The following is a 24007-nucleotide window of genomic DNA, read 5'->3' as shown; positions in this document are numbered from 1 at the left end:
TGCCGGAAAGTTGCGGGGGAGTTGCCACTGCTTCATACGTTTTATTTAGTATTTCAATCATTTCTTCAAAGACTGCACAAAGGCTGGGATCCTCGTTATTGAGACAAAGGAGTCCTTTTAATGAGCTTTCAAACTTGTACCTTGTTATCATGGCCCATTTAATAGGAAGAGGAAATCGTCTGCTACATCAGGTGGCTGATTTCTTTTTTTTTTTTTTTTTACCCTGAAACGACACACCAGCCACTCCAGTCCATCAGAGTGCCCCTGAAGAAGCCACACTGTAACTGGTAGTGTGCTTCAAGCAACCATTTTAAGTGGTGCACTTATGTGTAGAGTTCTGTGGAAGGTAAACTGGTGACCACTAAAACTAATAAAGCAGTTACGTTACCAATGGCCTACACTTTGGCCATAGCAACATTGGTTTCAATGCTCCTGTAACAGAAAAAATGTGAAAAGGAAAGCATGAAAAAAAAAGGCAATCCCAGAATCCCAATCATCACTTTCAACATCAGCAGGTCCCCGGATCCTGCGAGCTGACTGGCACCGACCGCCTGCCTCTTCCTTGGCCTACCGAAACCCTTCCGAGGCCAAACTTGGATGAAATCGGCGCCTCAATCTGGCAACGGGGAACTTCCGTATCGGTTCGTGACGTCAACTGCGGAGCATATAAACGCCATCCTTCAGCCGCCTACTTTGGGTACGGCGCCGCATCTGGGATGGGTGACTCACGACCACTGATGTTACAGGTTAGTTATATGAAGGGTGCTTCCTGTACCAAGTGTAGTCATCCCTGTCTCATTGCGGTGTCGTGCCCACCAGAGTTTTGCGATGTACTGAAGCGAGTGTTGTGTTTGCCGAAGAAGTTGTGCTCTGACGCCTTGAAAACATTGCTTATGCTTTCCGGGGACGTCGAGTCGAATCCGGGACCAATGAGTAAGGCTGAAGCTGATTCGTTTGCTTCTGCATTAGAAACAGTAAAAAAACTTGAAGCTGATCACGCCGTGATGTCAGCTGACCTGAAACGACTAAGTGGCAAGCACGAAACGACTAAAAATGAGATTAAATTACTCCATGCTAAAATCGCTGCCCTCGAGGCAACACTTGCTTTGCAAAATAACGCCGAAGGATCCACTGGCAATGTTCTGCTGCAAGTTTCAGATCGGTTGACGGAAATCACGTCTAGATGTGACGATTCTGAAAATAGGCAGCGGCGGTCTAATCTTCACTTCTTTGGAATTGAAGATAGCGAAACAGAGGAATGGGCCGAGGCCGAGAAAAAAATAATTAACTTTTGCTCTGAACGACTCGAAATAACAACTAGTTCACAGTTTGAACGGGTTCACAGGCTTGGCAAGTTCACCGACGGAAAAAACCGACCAATAATTGCCAAACTAACCTTCTTCAAAGATAAACAGCAGATTTTGTCCTATGCACGGAAACTAAAAGGTACGACGTATTCAATCGGCGAAGATTTTTCGCCGGCGACGCGACAGGCCAGGCGCAAATTGGTCGGCTTTGCCAAAACCCAAAACAAGGCCTTCAAAGTTTCAGTTGACAGGTTGCACATTGATAAAAAAACATACATCTATGACATCAACACGGACGCAGTTGTGCTATCAAGCAGATAGCTAAAGTCGAACAAGTCCTTGCATGATCCCAATGTGACTTCACTTCATACCATTCCAACATTATCGCTATCATCTACTAATATCCGTAGCCTAATGCCGAAACAGGATTTGGTCTGTTCATTTCTAGATGACAGCGACTGCGACATACTCGCCCTTACTGAAACGTGGCTTAACCCAGATATCACCGATAATGAAAATTTTCCCCATCGTAACAACTTCCACATATACCGAAATGACCGTGAAATTAGGCGTGGCGGAGGTGTACTTCTTGCAGTAAGAAAGTGTGTGCAATCATACGCTATCAATGTTCACTCTGATTTAGAAATGATCTGGGTAGCCTGTGTTACGAAGTTGACCACACTACTTCTCGGCAATTGTTACCGGCCCCCTGATTGTTACCATTCATTTGTAGATGACTTGCGCAGTAGCATAACCCAGGCCACCAAGTTATGTCGCACCAACGCCATCTACATTTTCGGCGACTTCAACTTTCCCGAAATAGATTGGATCCACTTGTCTTCCTCTTGCCACAGTTCCACAGAATTTATAAACCTTGCGTTAGATTTTAACCTATTTCAAATAGTGAACCAACCCACTCGCGGTTCTAACATCCTTGACCTAATTCTTACGACAGTTCCTGAAACAGTAGGTACCGTTCTTAACATAGATGGTTTTAGCGATCACAGCCTCCTCCAAGTAACTCTTAACATCCCGCTACCTTTCTCCGGCACCGACCACAAAAAAATTCGCGACTATAGTAAGGCCAACTACAGCCAAATTAACTCCGAACTCGATACTTTTTACTCTGACACATTCCTACCACTTTTCGACCATCGTTCAGTAGATGATAACTGGGTGCTGTACAGAGATAAACTATGTGCACTAACAAATCAGTATGTCCCTCTCGTAAAAGTGAAAAACGATAAATCAAACCCGTGGTTTACGAAATCTCTCAGGCAACTTAGAAATAAAAAGAAGCGTTTATACCGCACAGCTAAACGCCACGACACGCCCTCTACGTGGCAGGCATACAAAATCTTTATGAAAAACTACTGTTCGGCCGTACAATCTGCTAAACATAAATATTACTCTGTCGATCTGCCTTCCCTCTTGATATCAAATTCTAAGAAGTTCTGGACCCTTGTTTCTCCAGAACAAAATGGCCAACAAATATCCTTGCTAGATGACGACCATGTCCCCCTTTCAGATAGTCATTGCACATCAGCATTTAACACATTTTTTTCATCCGTTTTCACCCTGGAAGACCATTCCGACGTACCATACGTTTCCGAACTTGACATTGCATACATGGAACCGATAGAAATAACGGCCGAGGGTATTGCTCTTCTAGTTAATAACCTCAAGCTATCCACTTCAGCCGGCATCGACAACATCAATTCTAAAATTCTTAAAAACACTGCCTCTGTTTCTGTTAAAATTTTGTATCACCTTTTCAGGCAATCTTTAGCGACAGGTCAACTCCCTTCTGACTGGAAAATTGGTAAAATAGTGCCTGTGTTTAAAGCCGGCAATAAGCATTCACCCGAAAGTTACCGTCCAATTTCTCTTACATGTATATGCTGCAAACTTCTTGAACACATAATCGCTTCACATGTTTTCCGACACTTAGAATCAAATAATTTCTTCTTTCAGAACCAACATGGATTCCGAAACGGTTTTTCTTGTGAAACACAGCTGCTAGAACTAACAACTGAGCTGCATTCCAATATGAACAATAACCTTCAGACTGACTGTATCTTTCTCGATTTTTCTAAAGCTTTCGATCGTGTAGCCCATTGCCGTCTGATTTCTAAATTATCTGCCCTCCGATTAGACTCTCTAACCCTATCTTGGCTTCGTAACTTTCTTTCACTTCGTCAGCAGTTTACTGTAATTAACAATTCGCCTTCTCCTCTTTCCCACGTAACCTCTGGCGTACCACAAGGGTGCGTCCTCGGTCCCCTATTGTTCTTAATCTATATAAATGATTTGCCAAATAACATATCATCCTGCATGCGAATTTTCGCAGATGACTGCATGATATATCGTCCTATATCATCCCCCGACGACCAATTAACTCTACAAAGCGACCTTCACCGCATTAATGACTGGTGTAACAAATGGTTAATGTCCCTGAACACGGAAAAATGTAAAATAATCTCCTTTACGCGCAAGCAAAACGTTTACACCTTCTGCTACACTATCAATAATTCCGCACTGTCACAGGCATCTTCCTATAAGTACCTTGGTGTCCATTTCACACCCAATCTCTCCTGGTCTCACCACATCACCACCATTTGCGCGAAAGCTTCCAAGTCTTTAGGATATCTACGCCGTAATTTACCGTATTTACTCGCATAATCCTCGCACTTTTTTTTCAGAAAAGTCAATGCAAAGTTAGAGGTGCGAGAATTATGCGGGGAAAAAAAAAAATCCGGTGCACAGTGTTGCCAATTTGCCTTATGCCAATCCCGCTAAATGTAGCGGTCGTTTTTTGTATAGGTAAGCTATTTCTTTTTATTTTATTATTTACAACGTAAACAATCTCCCGTCGATCAGCGATCATGGAATTGCCGCCTTTGCTTTCTGGCGCGCGCCCTATCTCGTCGTCGTATGTGCGTGCCCTACTCCAGTAACGCACGTTGAAGTCGGTGACGCTGAAGTGCCTGCCTGCGGCACGGTTGCCGTGTTCGATCGCGTACTCTTTCGCTTTCAATTTGATAGCGGCGGTGTAGCTGGCGTGCCTCCCCATGGCGAAGCGGCACCAAGCACAAAATAATTAGATCAAAAAGTTCTCAAAACGGCAGCGAGCTATCCACCACTGACTGCTGCCGCTCAACGGCGGGACCACGACGACGACACGACAGGCGGGCTGCGCGAACACCGTCTAGTTGCGCGCACGCGAAACGCGCGTGAAACCGGCTCAAGGACAGTGTGAGTAGCGTGTTAGGGCGCCTGTTAGGGAATAGCCATGCAGATTGTTAGGGCGCCTGGATGGCCTTGGATACACAGCGCTCTCCCTGGCTCTCCGCCGAACGGAGAGGCGGCGGGGGAGGGCGCGCGTTGAAGAGCGCGTGCACCATGCGGGTTTCGCGAGCAGGCAACTTTCGCCGCTGCAAAGTTGGGGGTGCAAGGATTATGCGAGGAACCAAAAAATTCAAGTTTTGGTGGCTCACATTAGGGGTGCGAGGATTACGCGAGTGCGAGAATTACGCGAGTAAATACGGTACATAGCTGTCCCACTCACGTCCGTCAACTAGCCTATCAAACCTTTGTCCGCCCACAGCTTGAATTTGCCGCTCCTATCTGGTCCCCTTATCACAACTACTTAATTAACATGCTTGAAGCGATTCAGAATAGGTCGGCCCGTTTCATTTCACGCAATCATGACTATCACAGCAGCATAACGCAAATTAAAAACAACCTTTCTCTTCAACCCCTCAGCACTCGTCGCGACATTTCCCTTCTTTGCCTCTTTCACAAATACGTGTACACCAACAGACCCTTCCCACTTCACCTCGATGTTCCTTTCATTACTTCACGTAGGTTGCATAATCACTTCAGTTTCACGCGATTATACGGGGCAACTGATGCGTTCAACTCATCTGCCCTTCCTCGCGCCATACGTTTGTGGAATGGTCTTCCAGATAACATCGCATCTGTATCAGACAATAATTCTTTCCGTCAGTTGCTGCTTACTCTCTTTTCGCAATAAGGTCTTACCACTGTTCTGCTCATTCTTTTTTTCTTTTTTTTTTTCCTGTCATGCCCTGTATCCCCCCCTGTGTACCCCCCAAAAAAATGTACTTGAAGACCACAGAACCTGTCGTCTCTGTTGCACAGCTAGTGCTTTCTTATCCTTTTCTTTTCTTTTTTCAGTGTCGCACTTTGTGCCCGATTATGATTGATGCATACTGGAAATGTTTTCGGCGTGAGCATAGGTTATGCCTTTTTTCTCGTGATTTTTCTATTGTGTGTTCTGCAAATTATAAACTCTCATTTGTGCGCACTGGGTCGGTAAAGCCAGCTATCTTTGGTTGATGTCGCCTTCATATACCATAATGATTGTATCGGTTCACTTTGTCGCGTGTGCACTATGAAAACGTATTTTCTTTTTCTTCTTGTTATAGTCTACTAACTTCAACTTATTGCAAACCTCGCCGCAATTCATTGTGCTGCTATGCTTTGTAACGCGTTAATCAATTTTGTATGATCTGTAACACTTCACCAATTACCCCCCTTACTCAATGCCCTGTAAAGGGGCCTGTAAGGAATTTTAAATAAATAAATAAATAAATAAACATGTCTGCTCAGAGCTGTCACTAGTAGCCTTGTGTTTAGTGAATGCTGCCACACCCATCAACCTCCGTAGCAGGCACAATCAACTCAAATATACAACCCAAAGACAGAATCCTCCTCCCCCACCACGCCTGTGTATGTATAACTAGTTACGTCTTTTCTAATAAATCGAGTTGAAAGTCAGCGCTAGTCCTGTCCACTTCTTTCTTATTGTGTCCCTGTTAGTTCGCGCTGTTCCCCAAGAAGCTGAACTGATTTCAGGCCAATTTTGTAACAAGAAAAACAGAGACTTTTGGTTCAGCAATCATCAAAACTGATTATGGAATAAAGTAGTTGTTACGCTTGAAGGGCAATGCTGATGCGTGTAGGAGACTCACTGCCAAGGCTCTGCATTGCAAGCAGTATGGCTGTGAAGGCTGCACCCTGGCTGAAGCCCAGGACTCCGTCAAAGGGACCCTGCAAACAAATAGGAGTGCTTGCTGAATTTCATGCGTCAGAAGTCGGTCATACAGTGGCTGCTAAGCTCTTCTACATTACCAACTGCAATAACAAGCATCAAAACATGATTGTAGCCACAGTACAGCCCATGATGTAAGGATCCTGTCGTAAAGTTTAGAGAAAATGCCCACCCAGTATGGAGATAATATGGAGATAACACAATATGGATAACACAACAATATGGAGATAACACGTAAAAAATTCAGGATGGAAGAACTTCCAAATCAAAATCCAAAACTACAAAAAAGTGGCCACGTTTGGCTCATCTGAGGTATATCTGCATTTATTTCAATGCGTAGCATTCTTTGCCGAGTACCCGTATAGCCAGGACCGTGTAACACCCTGAATTTCCACAAAAATGCAGATTTGGCAGAAGCGACAAATTGGCCAAACAAAATTTTGAAAAACCAAAAAATAAGAAAAACAGAAAAAAATTTCACAAAAATGATCTGAGCAAATCAAAAGTATGCATCCCATACATCTCCTCTCAAAACCGAATAAAGGAATGTTAGAAACATGAATAAACAAATAGTGAAAATGGCAAACCATGTAATGCCCCGCATTTCCACAAAAATGCAGATTTGGCAAAACTAACACCTGCAATCGTTATGGAGATAGAATTTTGAAAACCCACAAATTTGGGAAACAAGTAAACTTCTCACAAAACTGATCTGACAAAATCCAAAATATGCATCTTATACATCTCCCCCAAACTGAAGACTAAACAAAAAAAGCCCAAAAAGAACATTCAGAGTCTGAATAAAAAATAGTGTGAATGGAGCAACTCTGCAGTAGGCCTCACATCTTTGGAAAAAATAAAACACAATTGGTGAAGTAGAGACTTCATCGCTATAATGGTAGTATATACAGTAGAGCCTCGCTGATACGTTAAAAAAAAAATGCGAGGGAGAAACGTACTATATTTGGGAAGAAACAGAAACGTACCAAGGGACACTTTTAGTGTTCGCAATTGAGAGCATAGTAACCGGGAAATCATATGAACCGAGAACGTATCGATGGGGTTCCACTGTATTTATACCATCGGTGAAAAAAAAAACAAAAGGAAACTCAGAAAAAATAAAATATTCCAACGCCTTTCACTACTCATACCCATATTTGGCCGTAAAGAACACATGCTTTAGACAAGTGGTATAAGAATGCTATGCATGAGTAGACAATTCTCTGAACCTCTGCACATCTTTTCCTTTCCAATAGGACCTGCTGCGGTGGCTTAGTGGCTAAAGCATTGTGCTGCTCAGCCCAAGCATACAGGTTCGATTCTCAGCCGCAGCGGACACTTATATGATGGAGGTGAAAAGCGAAAATGTCCGTGTGTTCGAGATTTGAGTGCACGTGAAAGATCCCCAGGTGGTCAAAATTAATCCAGAGCCTTCCAATATCGTGCGCCTCATCGCCTGTGAAGCGTCGGTGCATAGTACCCCACAATCAATCAATCTTTCCAATCGGCTGCACATGTTATTGTTATCAGTTGTCATTGCTGAACCCGTTGAAGGGCATGTACCTACCACTTCTATCAGTCCACCATGTTTTCGTGAGCTTAAGGTCCCACCGCTACAGTTCTCTGCTAGCAGAGGCAAAGTTTGATTTTTAAATGCAGAGCATTTCTTAGCCTCGCCTGTTCCTGCGTCGGACGGTGTCAACAGTTTCGCGTCCGCAGCAGGTGCGCCTCTCCTTCCCTCCTCTCTCTCAACAGCAGCTGGCGCGCGCATGCGTCGTAGTCAGCCCGTTCGCTCCGTCGCGGTCTCGGCGTAACAGGTGCGTGATAGCAGCGCGGTGGGGCGTGGAAGGGTGCGCGCTGCTTGTGCATGCGCGCTCTCCCCCCCCGTACTGCTCTCCCTCTACTGCGCGCGCTGCAAATATAGCGGCTAGCGGTCGCTCGTGTTTCAGTCACTGCGTTGCTCCTTCCTCCCTTGGTTGACGCTCGTGCCCACGTTTACTCGTGTCTGCTACTCCAGCATCACGGAAGAAGCGATGGAAGCAACACTGCCTTCAATCAGTACTGAGGCCCCAATGCTCTGCATTTACTCATGTTCCCCTCGCGGGAAGGTGCAGGAATTTTTGTCTTTAGAGCCTACTCGGCATGGGAGAATCTGCAGTGCTTACAGGATGGAAAGGCTGCATCCTTCGACAGATAAACCCCACACACAGACACAAAATTCGCTACTTCTTGGAGCTATGGCTTCTCAAGGTTCCTTTGGCTGTGAGAGCCCCTTTAAAAAGTCCCGAGCATGTCATTCAATAACATCATCAAGGACATCTCTGCTAGCTGATCTTTTTATTTTTTATCTTCACCCTTATTAGCTAACAACGTAGAATGGTTTACTTCTGCACAACGTCTTATACCCCTGTCACATGGGCCATCCAATCGCAATTGAGTCGATCCGGATCGAACTCAATCCAGATTGGGCGCTGCTACACGGTAGTTTCAATCGCGATTGTGAGGTCTGTTGACCCCCAAGGACAAGCCTCAAGCGTCCAGGGGGAGAGGAGCGACCATCGAGGTCTATGTTTAATGGAACGCCAAGCTGAAGTTTTTGAAGAGGAAGAAAACAGTGCGTGCGCTCATGCGGCCCTAGACATGAAGATGATGCCAGCAAAGGGAGATTGACGTCTGTTCTTTAAAGGAGCCATGAAGAGAAAATACAACTTTGTTTAATTTGAAAGAACTAGGATTCAGTATGTCACTCAGCTCCATTACAGCCACAAAAGATGTTTTTTTAAAGAAAAAAAAGCAAGAAGTGTTTAAAAACTTTCAAATTTTGCGCCACTGTGACGTGTTATGAGCAAGATTGACATCATACGGGCCAACAATAAAACATAATTTTCAGTGCGTTAACTGCACGCTAGCATTCAAGTGATGCGGTCAAATGGAACTAGAGGCCCCATTACAGACGTCCAGTTATGTGTCATCGCGACAGGTCAGTTAGGAGGCCACCAATCGCACAAAGTTCTGTGACGTCATAGAAAAGTTGTGGGAAATTGGCTAGGGGGTCGCGACTGCTTCACACGTTTTCTTTAATATCTCCGTTATTTGTTCGAAGATAGCGATGATATTGGTATCATTGTTATCAGGATTAAGCAGTATTTCTAATAAACCCAACTTGTAGTTTGTCTTCATGGCTCCTTTAAAGACAATGGTTGGCCGCACCAGGCCTATGGCGGTCGATGATGATGCGGCTGTGACCCCTTCAAAGAGATTCTACAGCGATCGAGCCCATTCCCACTCGAAGTCAATCCTGGTTCCCCCAAGCGCGATCGAACAAAAGCGGCGATACTTTCGACCCCACTGAGTAATGGAACAGAAGGTGACGATTTCAACTAACACCACAAATTTTGTCAAATAACTTGACCCAAATAAGGGTGCAGTAAAATTTATATAGTTACATATAACTGCAACCATGCAAAGTTGCCATACGGCGGCTGCGAAGTACATTTTTAACGCCATCTGGCGTACGTGAGTGCAACCGGTGCAACTTCTCACTCGTGCCGTGAAAATTGCCATGTAGCAGTGGTGCTGCATTGAGCACGCTCGAAAAGTCGATCGCGCTTCGCTTCAATCCGGATGGCAAGTGCCCGTGTGACAGGGGCATTAGCAGAATGTCATATCTGCTTCTCGAAAGTTTAACTTCTACTTTGCTTTTATCTTGCTAACCAAACTGAACAAATATCTTCTCTTTTGATCAAAAGCGAATCAATAGTAATGTTTGTGGACCGGTGCAACGTTAATAGAACCAAGGTCAGTTGTAAAACTTCGAAGTGTTTTCCGGCACCGCCGCACCCAGCTGCATTGATGGCACTGCAGTCGCACAAGGCTCCGCGCGAAGCACTGGATCGCTGAGGTCAGTACGTTCTGAGGGATACACCTGCAATTTTGCGGCCAGCATCTTAGGTCAGCTATGTTCCTGTGATGCTTTTTTTCTTAGTGTGCGCGTGTGTGTGCATGTGTGCGTGCGAGGGTGTGTGCGTGTGTGGGTGTGTGTGCGCGCGCGAGCTTCGGCTGTAAATGGTCCGGCAAGCACCATGCCGGTGTGTTGTGTCCCTAGTTGCACGGGCGGTTACAGTGGAAACCAAACCCAAAGGCACTTTTCTCGCGCTTGAAGTTATCCCGGCCTCCGTGTAGAATGTACCGTGCCAATGCGTGTCTCAGCCAAATCGCGCGTGTGCGCCGTGCATTTTTACTTTGTACGTGGACACACCAAAGACCTACACGCGAGCACGAGGTCGCGGGTTCGATTCCCGGCCGCGGCGGCCGCTTTTCTGATGGAGGCGAAAAGCAAAAACGCCCGTGTGTACGAGATTTCGGCGCACGTTAAAGATCCCCAGGTGGTCGAAATTAATCCGGAGCCCTCCACTACGGCGCGCCTCATCGCCTGCGTTGCGTCGGCGCGTTAAACCCTAAAATCAATCAATCAATCAATCAAATCAATCAAGACCTACACGCGCTTCACTAACGGTGAAAAAGTAGAAACTGAGAGAGGTATGTGGAGCCTCTTCGAAGGAGCCGTCCCGAAAATATTTCCATACCTGCTTCCTTTCCTATACAAACCGCCGGCAAAAAGAAAGAAATTGCCATGCCGACGCCAGATTGTTGCACAGAACTCGTCTGCACAGAAAGCCAAAACAAGCGCTAACGCTTGAGCCGGAGGAAGTGCTGGAAATTTAGACGTGCCAGCAGCAAGCAGTAAATCTTTGTTGAGAGACATGGAAGGAGTTTGTGTTTCATTAGCGAGCTGGCAAAAGATTGTTGGCAGAGATTACAACCGGTTACCTCGCAGTTTTTTTTTTTGTTTGTTTGTTCAAACCAAGAGGGAAAGCATTTTTTTGTTTAAAAGTTTGTGACAATTGGGGAAGAAGTATCTAGCAGCACCCGCGGCATGAACAGTATCTCGGCCAGCTGCTGTCTCTGCTGCAATGCTTAGAAGCTCTGTTAATAGTGTAAATACAGTTGCTCCAATCTCATTTACCGACACGAGGGAATGACACGAAGTAGACAAGATTATAATAGCTGTATAGGCACTATTTACAGAGCTATATAGTCAATGCAACGCAGACACAGATACTGCTTGTGCCAGGCGCACTGTGATCGTCATCTTTGCCTTTATTCCCTTCTTGTCGGCCCCATCCAGCACGCGAAGCTAATACTTGACAGCCTATTTTTCGCAAAGAAGGCTATCCTGTAACAATATCTCGTTACGTTATAAATAAAAAAACACATCCACTTATTCAGTTCTTTCATTCAACCGATAAAGCTTTTTAAGAAAATAACAACAATATTTGCCAGCCTTCATTTATTTCTCAAGCTCTCTGCATTACGCACAAGCCACATTGTTAGAATATGCAGCAGCCTAAGCAAGAAACGTAAATTATCTAATGTGGAAGGGCAGACAACGCTCCAAACGAGCGCAGAAGTGCAGCCACAAAACCGCGGCCTTGCAAATGCAAGCGGCCACTTCGCCATTGTTGTCGCCGATTGAGCGCCGTAGCTTCGGTGACATGTGGCTAGACTTACTACTTACAAAATAAAAGTTTATAAACACAATGATCGGTGTATTGCGTGATTACGCTCGCAATGGCAGTACACTCAAACCTTGTTATAACGTTACAAGATATAACGAAGTAAATGAAATTCCCTTGAAATTTCCATAGAGACCCATGCACTAGAAACCTCGTTGTAACAAAGTAAAATTGACCTGTCAATGGATATAACAAACTAAATTGGTCTCCCCCCCCCCCCCCAAAAAAAAGCCCTACCACAGCATGTGAAGTATTCCGCAGAGTTCGTCACTCGTTTGGCATGGCTGTTTTAACCGAGAGCCTGCCTCCTCACTCTGCCAGTGGAGCAGAGGGAGCGGGCTGGCGGGCTACGTGATGGCAGCAAGAAGTGGCGCAAGATAGGTTCCCTGAACCTCGACGCCGAAACGGTCACTACAGAGGAGACGACTGACGAGTTGTCGCAGATGTGACTTGACAAACAAACGATGACGCCGTGGTCTCCCATGCACAGGCGTTCGACGTGCCAACGTCGGCGCAGGCACTCGATGCGGTTGACCATCTACGTCATTTCTTCGGCACCCATGGCTATGTCAAAAATGGCATCAACGCGGTGGCCACTGCTGAAGAGGAAGTCTTTCATTTGCGATGTCCGAAATGAAAGAGCATCATGGACTTTTTTCCAGCTATGTCTAGCGGACAACAGAACAGGCAGTGTGTGTTCAGCAAGCAAAATATTTGCCTTCTATTAAATTTCCGTCGCAAGCGTTTTCGCATAGCGGTACAGCAGGCTGCGACGTGGTTCATTCTTTGCATGATTATAGTTGTGCATCCAACTGAGCATACATTGTCGTAAACTGTTATAATTGATATAACGAAATAATGGGTACAACGAAATAATTATGGCTCCCCTTCAACTTCGTTATGACGCCGTTTGAGTGTACAGCTGCGGCCTGCGCTGCTTTCGTTCGTGCTTTCCCAGCAGCTGCAGGCAGTCGGTTGCGACGGTGACGCCACCTGGCGCTGTGTTTCGGTTAGGCGCCGTATTGCTGGTATGGCGGAGGCGGAGAGTTTTAAAACTGACCTTGGTTCTAAAAACGTTGGACAGGTGGTTGTCAATGGTAATTCTAGAGGGGAAACTTGACGTCATTACTTTTAAGCACTGAGCTTTCCAGCTCCAGCTTATTACGAGCCACTTCTTAACACGAAAGTGTTTTATGCCCGCGTGTCGGGCACTCCGACGCACTAACTGGCACGAGCCCTCGGAAGAGCAGCGCAGAAATGGAAAGAACGCGTCGTGCGGCGCTTTCAAATGCCGCACATTCCGAGGAAGGCCGCGCCTGCTCGCACCGAATGTCCTAATGGCCACCATATGCGGATGGACCCCGACGAAGACGACTCGCTTTCCCCCCCTTCTCCCGGTCCTCAGCGGCAAGAGGAGGGGGAGATGAATACAGACAGAGAGACGCGGTTCGGGTGCAGGAGAGCTCGGCCCGTCGTCTTCGGGCTCACCCGAGTGCTGTTTCTTAGTCGCCCGCCAGGCTGTAAATAAATGTACAGTTTTTGCATCGCAAGCTGAGTTTGTCGGTTGAGGATACCCGGGGTCAGATCCTCAGCGCTACTGCGGCTTGGAGGAGAAGCTCCGGAGAAAAAGAACATCACGAAGATAACTCCGGGGACACCAAGATCTGAGCGGCGCCATATCCGTCACGGAAATGACATTGCCAGAAGAAGTTCCACTGACGCGGGTGCGCCCGGATTCGAGCCACGAACTCTGTCGCTGCAAGGGGAGGTACCTAACGCTCTGCCCACTGCGCTACGAATTCAAGCACAAGTAGGTCTACGAACGCACCTTATAATTTTCCAACTACTTTCTTGATTCAGATGCTGTCTAGGAGATACTGCAGTCTAGGAAAAGTGAAGCAAAGTAGTTCATCATGACACTAATGAGCGCCGACAGTTGGCGCCTCGATGCCAGTGTCTTCGTGTACGCGGGATGCAGGTGAATGGAGGCACCCTCTGTCACCTACTGCTTTCGGTTTCGGCTTTGGTTCCGTTTCGTTCGCACGATTTTTAAGGGGCTATGGTTCCAGTCGAATTTACGCAATGTTCCGGCGCGTGCAATCCAGTACCTAACGTTGATGCTTTTAACTTTGTCACAGCGACGTAATATAAATAGCAATGTGCCATTTCATATGGATGCACAACAAATGCTTCTGTGGAGGCGCATCTCACTTTCGTGTTTTACCTATTCCTATGAAAGAGGCATCAACCACATTTTTTTGCCTGTAAGCACGTCACTGTGATTTTGTTTGGGACCTAAAGGAGACACGAGGACCACATAACACTGGTTTGGGAGACAGAAAAGGACAGGTACTTGACCTTCACAAAACAAATTAGGCCTCAGAAACATGAAACATAAACTTAAATGTTGCACGCAATCACACCCACAAGACATCAGCAAAAACAATCACCACTGAACCGAACCGCTGGCAAAATGAAACCAACTTTTGTCGTTTTTTGTATCTCTGAACAAAGGTAGGGTCAGCAGTGAATTTCTCTCACCTGCAATTTGCACGCTTCTTCAACCGTCTTGACCGACTTCTCGAAAGCTTGCTGAGTGTACGGGCAGGCCGCTTCGGTCGAAAACCACCAGCCACGCAGTCCTGGAACAAGAAAGTGTGCGAGGTATTGATGTTAGATGTGTGTCTCACTTTAATGACCCCTGGGAACAAGTGGACCCAGTCCACTGTTGGTTCAGCTTTTCAAAAGACTACGACAGCAACACAAACACCAGTTTTGTGATTTCTTCGTATATCCCAGCGACCATAACGAGCAAGTATATCGCAGGTGCTTGATTAGGAAAAAATTAATTAATCACAACCATAGTAAACCATGATGCTTCGGGCAAAACTTTAAAATAGCCAGTAGAAGACAGGTTATAAATAAAGCCAGACTACTTGATAAACATTCCAAACTTCCATATGGTTAGGCGATTTGCACCACCATCGCCCATCCTCAAATGGCACCACACTAATGTTGTAGCCTGAATTGTACAGCTGGCCTTCTGGTGTACAATACACACGCAAGTATAGCTATGTCACACCAAATCAGCCAAGCTTCCAAATCTCGAAGTTTTGAAAGTAACAAAAAGACAATCTGCCCTCATCTGAGGTTAAAACCTTTAAACAAAATTTTGCAATTCATTATTTTCTGCGAATATGGGTATGCAGTAAACATGCGTACTTTACTCAAGTAATCTATAAGTAGGGTGTGATTGTAAGCCAATGGTCACTTGGCAACTACTCACCATAACCCATTCACTGCACATGTGCTGACCTGTTCTTGTGCTGAACCTGTTTACAATACGGTTAAAAGTAAGGCTGCAACTACAAATAAGACCAACTCACTCCGAGTGTGTGAGAAATTAATTTAGTAAAGACAGTAAAGTCTTGAATGCCATTGTTTCTGGATAGACACCCTCAATGCAAAAAAAGTGCAACACTAGAGAGCCTACCTGCATTACCACCGTCGGGTTCAACATAGTCCTCTATTAGGTGTGGTGCATCGATGAATACTGAGAGAAAAAGAACATGGAAACAGCCCATTAGGGTCATAGATGGTTTGACCAGGACACAGACATGCACAAAATGTACCGGCACAATAACATGCAAGACATATCAAAGCAATCATCAGATCAGCGTACGAAACTTGCGCAATGAGGGAAATCGAGGTCAGAAAATGAAGTTTTGGCATTTATATTCTGGAAACCAGAGAGTAGAGATGTCACAATGAAGTTGACAAAACTCCTCAATGTGAAAAATTCAAGAGGCAGAGAGAGATAACTGGGAGCAGGGCTTTTAATGAAAGTCCTACGTCATGTGGTAGCACATATCATTGGTGCCTCAAATTTGCAAGTTTTGGGGTACGAGCACTCCCCAACTCAAAATGCGCAGGCGGTGAGAAATAGAGATGTCTCGTGGCTATTTCCCCCAATTTCTACTGACTTTTGCGTGAATTTTATGGGCATAAAGATTCTAAAAGGTGTCTTTGTCTCACAGAGCACTGTCATAAGACCTTGTTCCCTTATACAAACAAGGTACTGCTAGCAAGCCTCACAGCACTGAAGCAAAAAGTCTAAACTAATTCTTTCTGTTTATTGTTCTAGTTGATGACAGAAAATGACCGCTCAATGGCTGTCATGGTTCCTAAGCAAATAACTACGTATCTCCGCGGATGTCATTTCAGTAAATTACACTTTTTTTGTTTTCATGCCTCTAAACACTTCGACAAAGATTTCTGACCCTCAATTCCCTGAAGTTCTTATCACCTCTCTCTTTCGCCTTAATTTTTTTTTTGAAAGGTGATTCTGACAAAACCCATTGTTCTGAAACCTATTTTAACTGTGAAATTGCTTTTTAATTGGCTAAACATGGTTTAAGAATGTTTGAGCTTGCTTGGTAGAAGCCAGCACCGACTTCTGTAAATGTATTTTTGGAAGGAAAAAAAAATAGACATTTTTATTCAGAGCACAAGTTCACAGGTGACTTCACAGGGCTGCTGCAAATTTTAGAGCCAGCAATTTCCATTCAGAGGTTGTCATGAGTGACTGCCTATTAAGTACTTTCCCTGAAATTCTTGGTACCATTCTGCCGGTTTATGGCAAAGCAGTAATATCACCAATCACATTTTCTCGCCACACTCAACAAAGACCTTTTGCAGATAAGCAAAACTATTGCGAGTTTACTACTTTTGCATTTTCCCAGGCCCATCAAAGCAATGTTAAAATTACTGTCCTTTATTGACAAGGACCTTACGTTGACCAGTAGGCTAAGAATATCACACGTCCAGGCTTCAAGTCCTGCTTTTCAAAAGAGGGTGATAAAATTGTGGTAAACTTTTTGAAGCCAATTTAATTTCTTTTGACTCGTAGCAATGTAAGTGGTGAAGGTGAGATTTCATGTCAAGTGAAATCTATTATATTGCCCAAGGTAGTTAGTTCACACTTCAGCCTTGGGCCGTAAACACGAAATAACATATTTTTCTGTGCAGCCACAAAAAACCTTTTATTAACCAGGCCCTAAAGGATATCTAAGGCCTCACTGAGATACTATTTTCAGCGAAGTAGTAAAAGAAAATTATTGGCTACATTTGACACCATGTTGGCTCTCGTGATTTTGGTTTCACCATAAAAAAAAATTACCATGATAAAACTTACTAATTAGGAATCACTGACCAAATTATGAATTCACTTCATAAGATCCAACAATTTACTGTATCCATGCTGACTGCCACGGAGTCCTAATTGAAAAGCCAGACAACCTTCAAGTACTCTATTTCGTTAAAGCAGCAACTTTACTTTAACTGATTTCCTTTTTTTTAATGATATTTCATTTTACATACGGATCGATAGAGGCTACATCAGATGACAAAGTAACCAAACAAAGAAGAAAATCAAACACCAGTGCAAAATGAAAAAGAAAAAAAAGAAGAGAAGTGACATGAAGCAATCCAACATGTCATGCTGCCTCTCCTATTTTCTATCCTGTCCCACAGCTGTTTCATCTGCGTTACGCTCTACCAGCCAGACCAAGGTCGGTCAAACGAAACACTCAGCACCGTTTCTCCCGACATTACTAGGCCCCCGTTTTAAAATGTCCATAAATGCCTTAAAGGAGCCATGAAGACAAAATACGAGTTGGGTTTATTAGAAAGACTGCTTAGTCCCAACAACAATGATACCAATATCATCGCAATCTTCGAACAAATAACGGAGATATTATAGAAAACGTGTGAAGCAGTCGCGACCCCCTAGCCAATTTCCCGCAACTTTTCTATGACGTCACGGAACCTTGTTTGTGCGATTGGCGGCCGCCTAACTGACCTGTCGCGACGACACATGACTGGACGTCTGTAATACGGCCTCTAGTTCCATTTGACCGCATCACTTGAATGCTAACGTGCAGTTAACGCACTGAAAATTATGTTTTATTGTTGGCCCGTATGACGTCATTATTGCTCATAACACGTCACTGTGGCGCAAAATTTGAAAGTTGTTAAATGCTTCTTGCTTTTTTTTTCGTTAAAAACATATTTTGTGGCTGTAATGGGGCTGAGTGAGATACTGAATCCTAGTTCTTTCAAATTAAACGAAGTTGTATTTTCTCTTCATGGCTCCTTTAACTCTTTCCCGCACGGTGGTCAACCCAGGTAGCCACCTTTTCTTGATTTTTTCTGCGTAAAGTCATGTCCTTGCTGAGTTGGTGGGATGGGATGACAGTTGTATAAGTAGCTAATACTAAGCAAGCTAGAAATGAAGTGCTGCCATCAATTAGTACAGAGCGCCGTGTCACTGAAGTTGGTGGTCACCTACAGTGACGACCATGCAACTGCAGTACCGTATTTATTCGAATATAAGGTGAGGTTTTTTTTTCCTACCCGTAGTCTCAAAGTCATACCCCGTCTTAAATTCGAAGCTCAATATATATGTGTGACGATTTTTTTACCCTTCAAAACTGCACCCTCGCCTTAAAATCGTGACCGCCTTATAATCAAATATAAATACGGTAAGTACGAAATCTCAGGCTTCAAGAACGACACGCGTGTGAAACGTGCAATGTCCCATTGCGCCTCCGGGGAAACAAGCACTATTTTGTGGCCTTCCACAGAAAGTGTAGACCGCCTCTTATCTTCTAAACCAACAGTATCAATTTTTTCAAGTTCTCGTAAGGGAAGCAATTTCCAACCGAGAGTTTACTATTTCTTCAATAAAAAACTGTTTCCTTCCAAAAATGAAGTTCTGTGCATGAAATAGTTATCGTAATCAAAAATAAAAAAGAACAAAATATACAGAACAATTAAAGGGGCTATAAAAACATAATACAACTTTGTTCAAATCGAAAAAACTAACCTGGCGTTACTCGTTCAAATCCATTTGAGCTGCAAAAGACACTTAAAAAAAAAAAATGCAGGAAACACTGAAAAACTTTTAAATTTTGCAGTACGTACTGTTGCATAATATGACCAGAAGTGACGTAATGTTGGCCAGGACTAAAACATAGTTATCAGTGTTTTAGCTGCACGTTAGCTTGATTGATTGATTGATTGATTGAAGGGTTTCACGCGCCGACGCAGCGCAGGCGATGAAGCGCGCCGTAGTGGAGGGAGGGCTCCAGATTAATTTCGACCACCTAGGGATCTTTAACATGCGCCGAAATTTCGAACACACGGGCGTTTTTGCTAGCTACACATTAGCATTCAAGTGATACAATCATACAAAACTAGAGGCCCCGCTACAACTGCCCAGTCGCGTTTCTTGGCTGCGGCTTATAGGTCGGTTGCCACCAATCGCACAAACAAGTTTTTCCTGACGTCGTAGACAAATCGCCGGAAAGTGGTTCGGGAGTCACCACTGCTTCGTATGTTTTCTTTGGAGTATCGATTATCTGTTTAAATTTTGGCGCGAAATTGGCGGCAATTTAATCGGGACAAAGAAGTCTTTTTAATGGACCAATTACTTGTATCTTATGTTCTCGGACCCTTCCAACTTTTTCTATTGCCATACTGTTCTTTTCAGTAGGCTATCACCACGTGAACTCAGGGCCGTAGCTAGGAATTTTTCGGAAGGGATGAGGAGTTATCGGAAGGGAGGACTTTTGCCAAAAAGAACACCAAGTCTCGCTTACCCTCTAGCTGAAAAAAAAGAGCTCGGAAGGGCTTCAAACCCCCAAACCCCTTTGGCTATGCCCCTGTGGCTCAATAGACCATGCCTACAAAACTGCACACAATTAAATGCAAGCGAAGCCGTCACTGTACTCACCCAAATCTACCAATGTCCTCGTTCCTTTCTGGAATCGCTCGAGTCTGTACTTGAATATGCTGGCATTCTGCCTGAAAGGGGCCAGGCCATTATCTCCTCTCCCAAAAGCGCAAAATATTTCAACTCAAAGTTTGCTAGTTGATCCAACATGCATCCAAATCCAATCGTTGTCGCAAGCAGAGCCTAGATTGTTCAACACTCTTTTTTTTTTCACACTGGGCAACCATATATTGGTTATAATTAAATTTAGCATTCACTACTATACTCGGTGACAACTTAAGAACGGCACCGGAAGTTGCCGCTGTGCCTTATCACTGTAGCCGGATGTTTCTCCGCACAGCGCAAGTAGGGCGTTACTGCGAATGTTTTGAACATGGCGTGAGCCGTTCCTGTGATTTTTTGTACTTAATATGCTTATAAATGACTCCAGTGATGACAAACAAACTGCGTGAGACAAGGCAGACGATATCACGCATTCATAGCAAACCCCTTTCAAAACGCACGCGCACTGACATCACAGGTCCAGCGCTTTGGCGGAGTGATACACTACATGAGGTGGTGCCGTTCTTGAGTTGTAACCGAGTATAGCAATTAGTTTTTCACAGCAGTGATTTCATGCCATTCATGGTTGCTTTAACAGCTTGTGATACGTATCTTAAGCAACATTCACACGCAGGAACCACTATATGTTAACGATGAAACTTCATCGACATAATCATCGCCGAAGCCATCGCTTAATGTTTATATCCATGCCTATATGCACACATAGGTTCTTCCTGCATTCTTTATTATTTGTTTTTAGCACATGATAGAAGCTGCATTCCACGCTAGGCACCAAAAGCAAAAAATAACTTGGCTGCTACATCTGAGAGGGGTATTCAATCCACGATGTGGCCTGGAAAACGTCCTTTTTTGCTGCACACTGAAACTGCCAGCCTTTCGGATAATAACAATGAAAGAATGTTCTAAGCAATCTATGCCGTTAACCTAGTAATGCAACTACACCATTACCCCATTACTGCATACTAGTAGTAATTGTTGCAGATTACAGACAAGACATTCACATACCTTACCATAACTTGTAAGCACCGACACAATGTTTTGCAGTTCTGCAAGTTTTACATTCATTATAAAGTTTAAAGCAGTAAAGTAGCTAAAAAAAGTAACTTACTATTTATCTCTATTTAATGACTGTATTCAACGACTGAAACCGAAAGCATAAAATATAGAAAGCTCCAAATGCTGTGTGTCACAAAATAAGAACTTTGAATAAATTTCTAGTCTCTGACAGAACTAAAACACCACCTGAGCTTAGCGAATAATGAACGCTAAAAACCGAGAACCCGGCATTGCTTTAGATTGCCAAGAGGCCCTAATATTGGAAAAAAAATTTGTGCACTGGGATACGCTTGTTCTTTGCCTCCGGTAAATGAAGTACGAGGGAGCAGTAACAGCAGCCAAGTATCAAGACAGTGACAACAAGCTAGCCCAAGTAATAGATACATCAGCCTTTTTACAGGGGCCATGATGGCAACATACAACTTGGTTTTTTATTCAAAAGATTTTGGTGTCCTATACAGCACTTCACAGCCAACGATGCTTTGTTCACTGAGAAAGATAACAATTTAAGCCAAAACTTCCATCCTCCCCCTGCAGTCCGTCTTTTGTGAAGTCAGCAAAGAGCTAGCACGTCAACTTTATGTCGTCTTTAATCGCTGAAATACAACAGGCACTGTGAAACTGGTAGGAGAACATGCTAAAATGTGCCTGGTTACTGCTGGTCTTCCTAGATAGTGCAGCGATGCCACCCAGTGTATTTAAATCATCAGCGTAAGTTTTTCTAAAGGCCCTTAGCTTGGAGAGCTCACTCATCACTTAGTTTACACTTCTGAACAAGCCTGTGCATGCCAGATTTTGTTATGGTTCAAAGTAATCATTTCGTGAAACATTGGGTATGACTGGACGTACTGATTCATGTAAGTAGCAGTGTCGCTTGAGCCAGTTCAATGGTGTCATGATGGAATCATCGCAGCATTGGCTGATGGTAGTTCATTGCATACCTGAACAGGAGTGTGTGTTTTTATGCATACATTCAGAGCCTATGTTGTTTATCCCGCCATTCTTACCTGCTATAAAATGAATATGCAGAAAATGCCGCGCACATATTGCTTTTTTTGCAAACTCATAACCCCTGCTTAATTTGCGTTGTGTTCGTCGGCCTCAGCCAACCAAAACAAGTGGCCCATAATATGTCACAAGTTGAATGTGGGAAGGCAGATTGTGAGTTGCATGCTTATCCTGTGAAGTGGAGTGAGTGTTATTCTAATTAGGTAATATTTCAAATGAACCAAACATGTATTTTGTCTTCATGACCCCTTAAACAGCAATAAAACTACTCATTTTCTCACGCAAAGTAGTTACTCACTTATAACCATGTAGGCAAAGAACCTGAAAAATAAAAAAACACACAACTGAAGCTTCAAAACAGGATACAAGTAAAGCACCTATGAAGGCATTTTTTTAGGTAATTGTTCAAAGATTTTGACCCATGTCTTGATTTTATTTTCATTTCATTCTGTTGTATGCTTACTTGGTCAAGCTTCAAGTTTGTCTTTTTCTTTCAAATTCGGTCAACGCTTGATAGATGCATTTGCATATAATATATACATCACGGTGCAATCAAACTGCGCTAATTACAGTGTACAAGATGACCAAGGATTATTGTTTTCGGGGTGAGTTTTCGGTGCCCAGATTTTTATTTAATCTGGCCGCACTGGCATTTATTTCTACGCTAGTAATTCAGCTCAATGGTTATTTATCTCTTAATCGAGCTGCACGTGCTGAACATTCGTGCAACCGCGAAACCGTTTTGTTGAGGTTGACATGCTGATTCTTTCAATTTTCAATGCAGCTTGCGAGGGCGTTACTTACTAGCACATATGACTCAGTTTCAAAGGAACGTCAAAAGGCACATCTGGCGCATACGTATGCATACCGACGAGCCATATATCGGCGATCGAGAAAAAGTTGCGAACAAACAAAAAGACTACCGGGACGACATTTCATCATGAACGGGACAGCCTAGCTCACCGCGTCGAGCGTTTGGGCGGCAGCGAGTGTGGTGTCATTGCGCGCAGAGCAGCTGTCGTTTCCTCTACGGGCCCTTTTCAATCACCTAACTTTGCACGGCGTTCGCTTCCGCTAGCTTTTGCCTGCACACCGGTATATGGCTTATTTTCGCCGCTTAGCTATTTTTCTTGGGGAGGGGTGGTGGTTAAGAATTACATCGATGAAGCAATGAAACAGACATTTGGAGGAAATGAGGATTTAGCAAAATGATAAACTTCCGCCTCTGTGGAGGTTTCGCCGCATCGCGACCGCCTCGGGGAATACTAACGCCTGCGTGCGCGAGATAAGTGGGAACAGACGCGGCGGCCCCCCAAAAATACGCCTATATGTTAACCCTGGCATCGCGACGACCGATTTTCATACATATCAGCAGAATGAAACTGGCGGAAACTAGAGATTCACGTGCTTCTGTGACGACACACTCACCCGCAACCTGTTGGGATCGGCCATGTTGGTTATTGTGCAGCGTCATTATGGTTGCCATAGCAACAAACGCTAGACGAAAAGTGGCGCTGCCACACAAAGTTTCAGTTTCGGTTCTCATTTTTAGGGCTTTAGCTCCAGCTTGTGCCAGTGATGGCTTACCTACGCTGGTGTTTGAAGTTCTGAAATCTTCGCTTCGCAAGTGCGCCGTGACGTTACGATATCCGAAGTTCCCGCAGGCACGACCATCGCCCTGTCTCCCTCACTCTTACCGAATGCAACGCGGAAAGAAAACCCGCTATGTGTAAACTGCAGGGCGACGATGACCGCGTAGAGCAGTCTAGCCTTTCTTACTGTCTCTAGAAAGATTTCTAGGGACCCTAGTGTACGCACGGCTGCGATTAGCCAGATCGAGTGAGCGTGCCGTACGCGGAAACGATTGCTGTACTACAGTCCCTAGAATATATATACTGTAGGTACCGTAGACGTACTACAGTGGCCGCACGTACCGTACCATACCAAACGTCATGACAGCCTTGCTGGTTCGAGCACTGACATTATAGATTGTCGAATTTCAGTCATCTGTTGTTTTTTTGCTGTCGTATGGATAAAAGAATCTAGTATATGTAATCTTCTGGCAACAAGCGAGCCTTTTGTGGTTGGCTCCCGCTTGCTTCACCTTGTCGTAGAACGTGACCAG

General features: G+C 44.3%; 1 protein-coding gene across 3 annotated transcripts in view; it reads right to left on the bottom strand.

Moving 5' to 3' along the window:
• LOC144175356 (esterase OVCA2-like) overlaps positions 1-23371 on the bottom strand; it is a 53707-nt gene extending 30336 nt beyond the window's left edge. Inside the window, exons 1-6 of one of the 3 annotated variants that reach the window (XM_077704435.1) lie at positions 23311-23371; positions 22181-22203; positions 19756-19826; positions 15454-15513; positions 14502-14602; positions 6305-6383 (exon numbers count right to left, since the gene is read on the bottom strand). In XM_077704435.1, the coding sequence (XP_077560561.1) occupies positions 6305-6383; positions 14502-14602; positions 15454-15513; positions 19756-19826; positions 22181-22203; positions 23311-23334 (358 nt within the window). In that variant the 5' untranslated portion in view covers positions 23335-23371. Of the gene's footprint in view, positions 1-6304; positions 6384-14501; positions 14603-15453; positions 15514-19755; positions 19827-22180; positions 22204-23152; positions 23242-23310 lie in introns of those variants that run through there. The other 2 variants (XM_077704437.1, XM_077704436.1) reach the window with 2 other exon arrangements.
• Between the last annotated feature and the right edge of the window lie 636 nt (positions 23372-24007).

Source organism: Haemaphysalis longicornis, unplaced genomic scaffold (assembly GCF_048455015.1).
Source record: "Haemaphysalis longicornis isolate Haplotype H1 unplaced genomic scaffold, Haemaphysalis longicornis Haplotype H1 scaffold_3, whole genome shotgun sequence".
Taxonomy (NCBI): Eukaryota; Metazoa; Arthropoda; class Arachnida; order Ixodida; family Ixodidae; genus Haemaphysalis; species Haemaphysalis longicornis.
The sequence above is the reverse complement of the archived record's forward strand: the minus strand, read 5'-3'. Positions and strand labels throughout refer to the sequence as shown.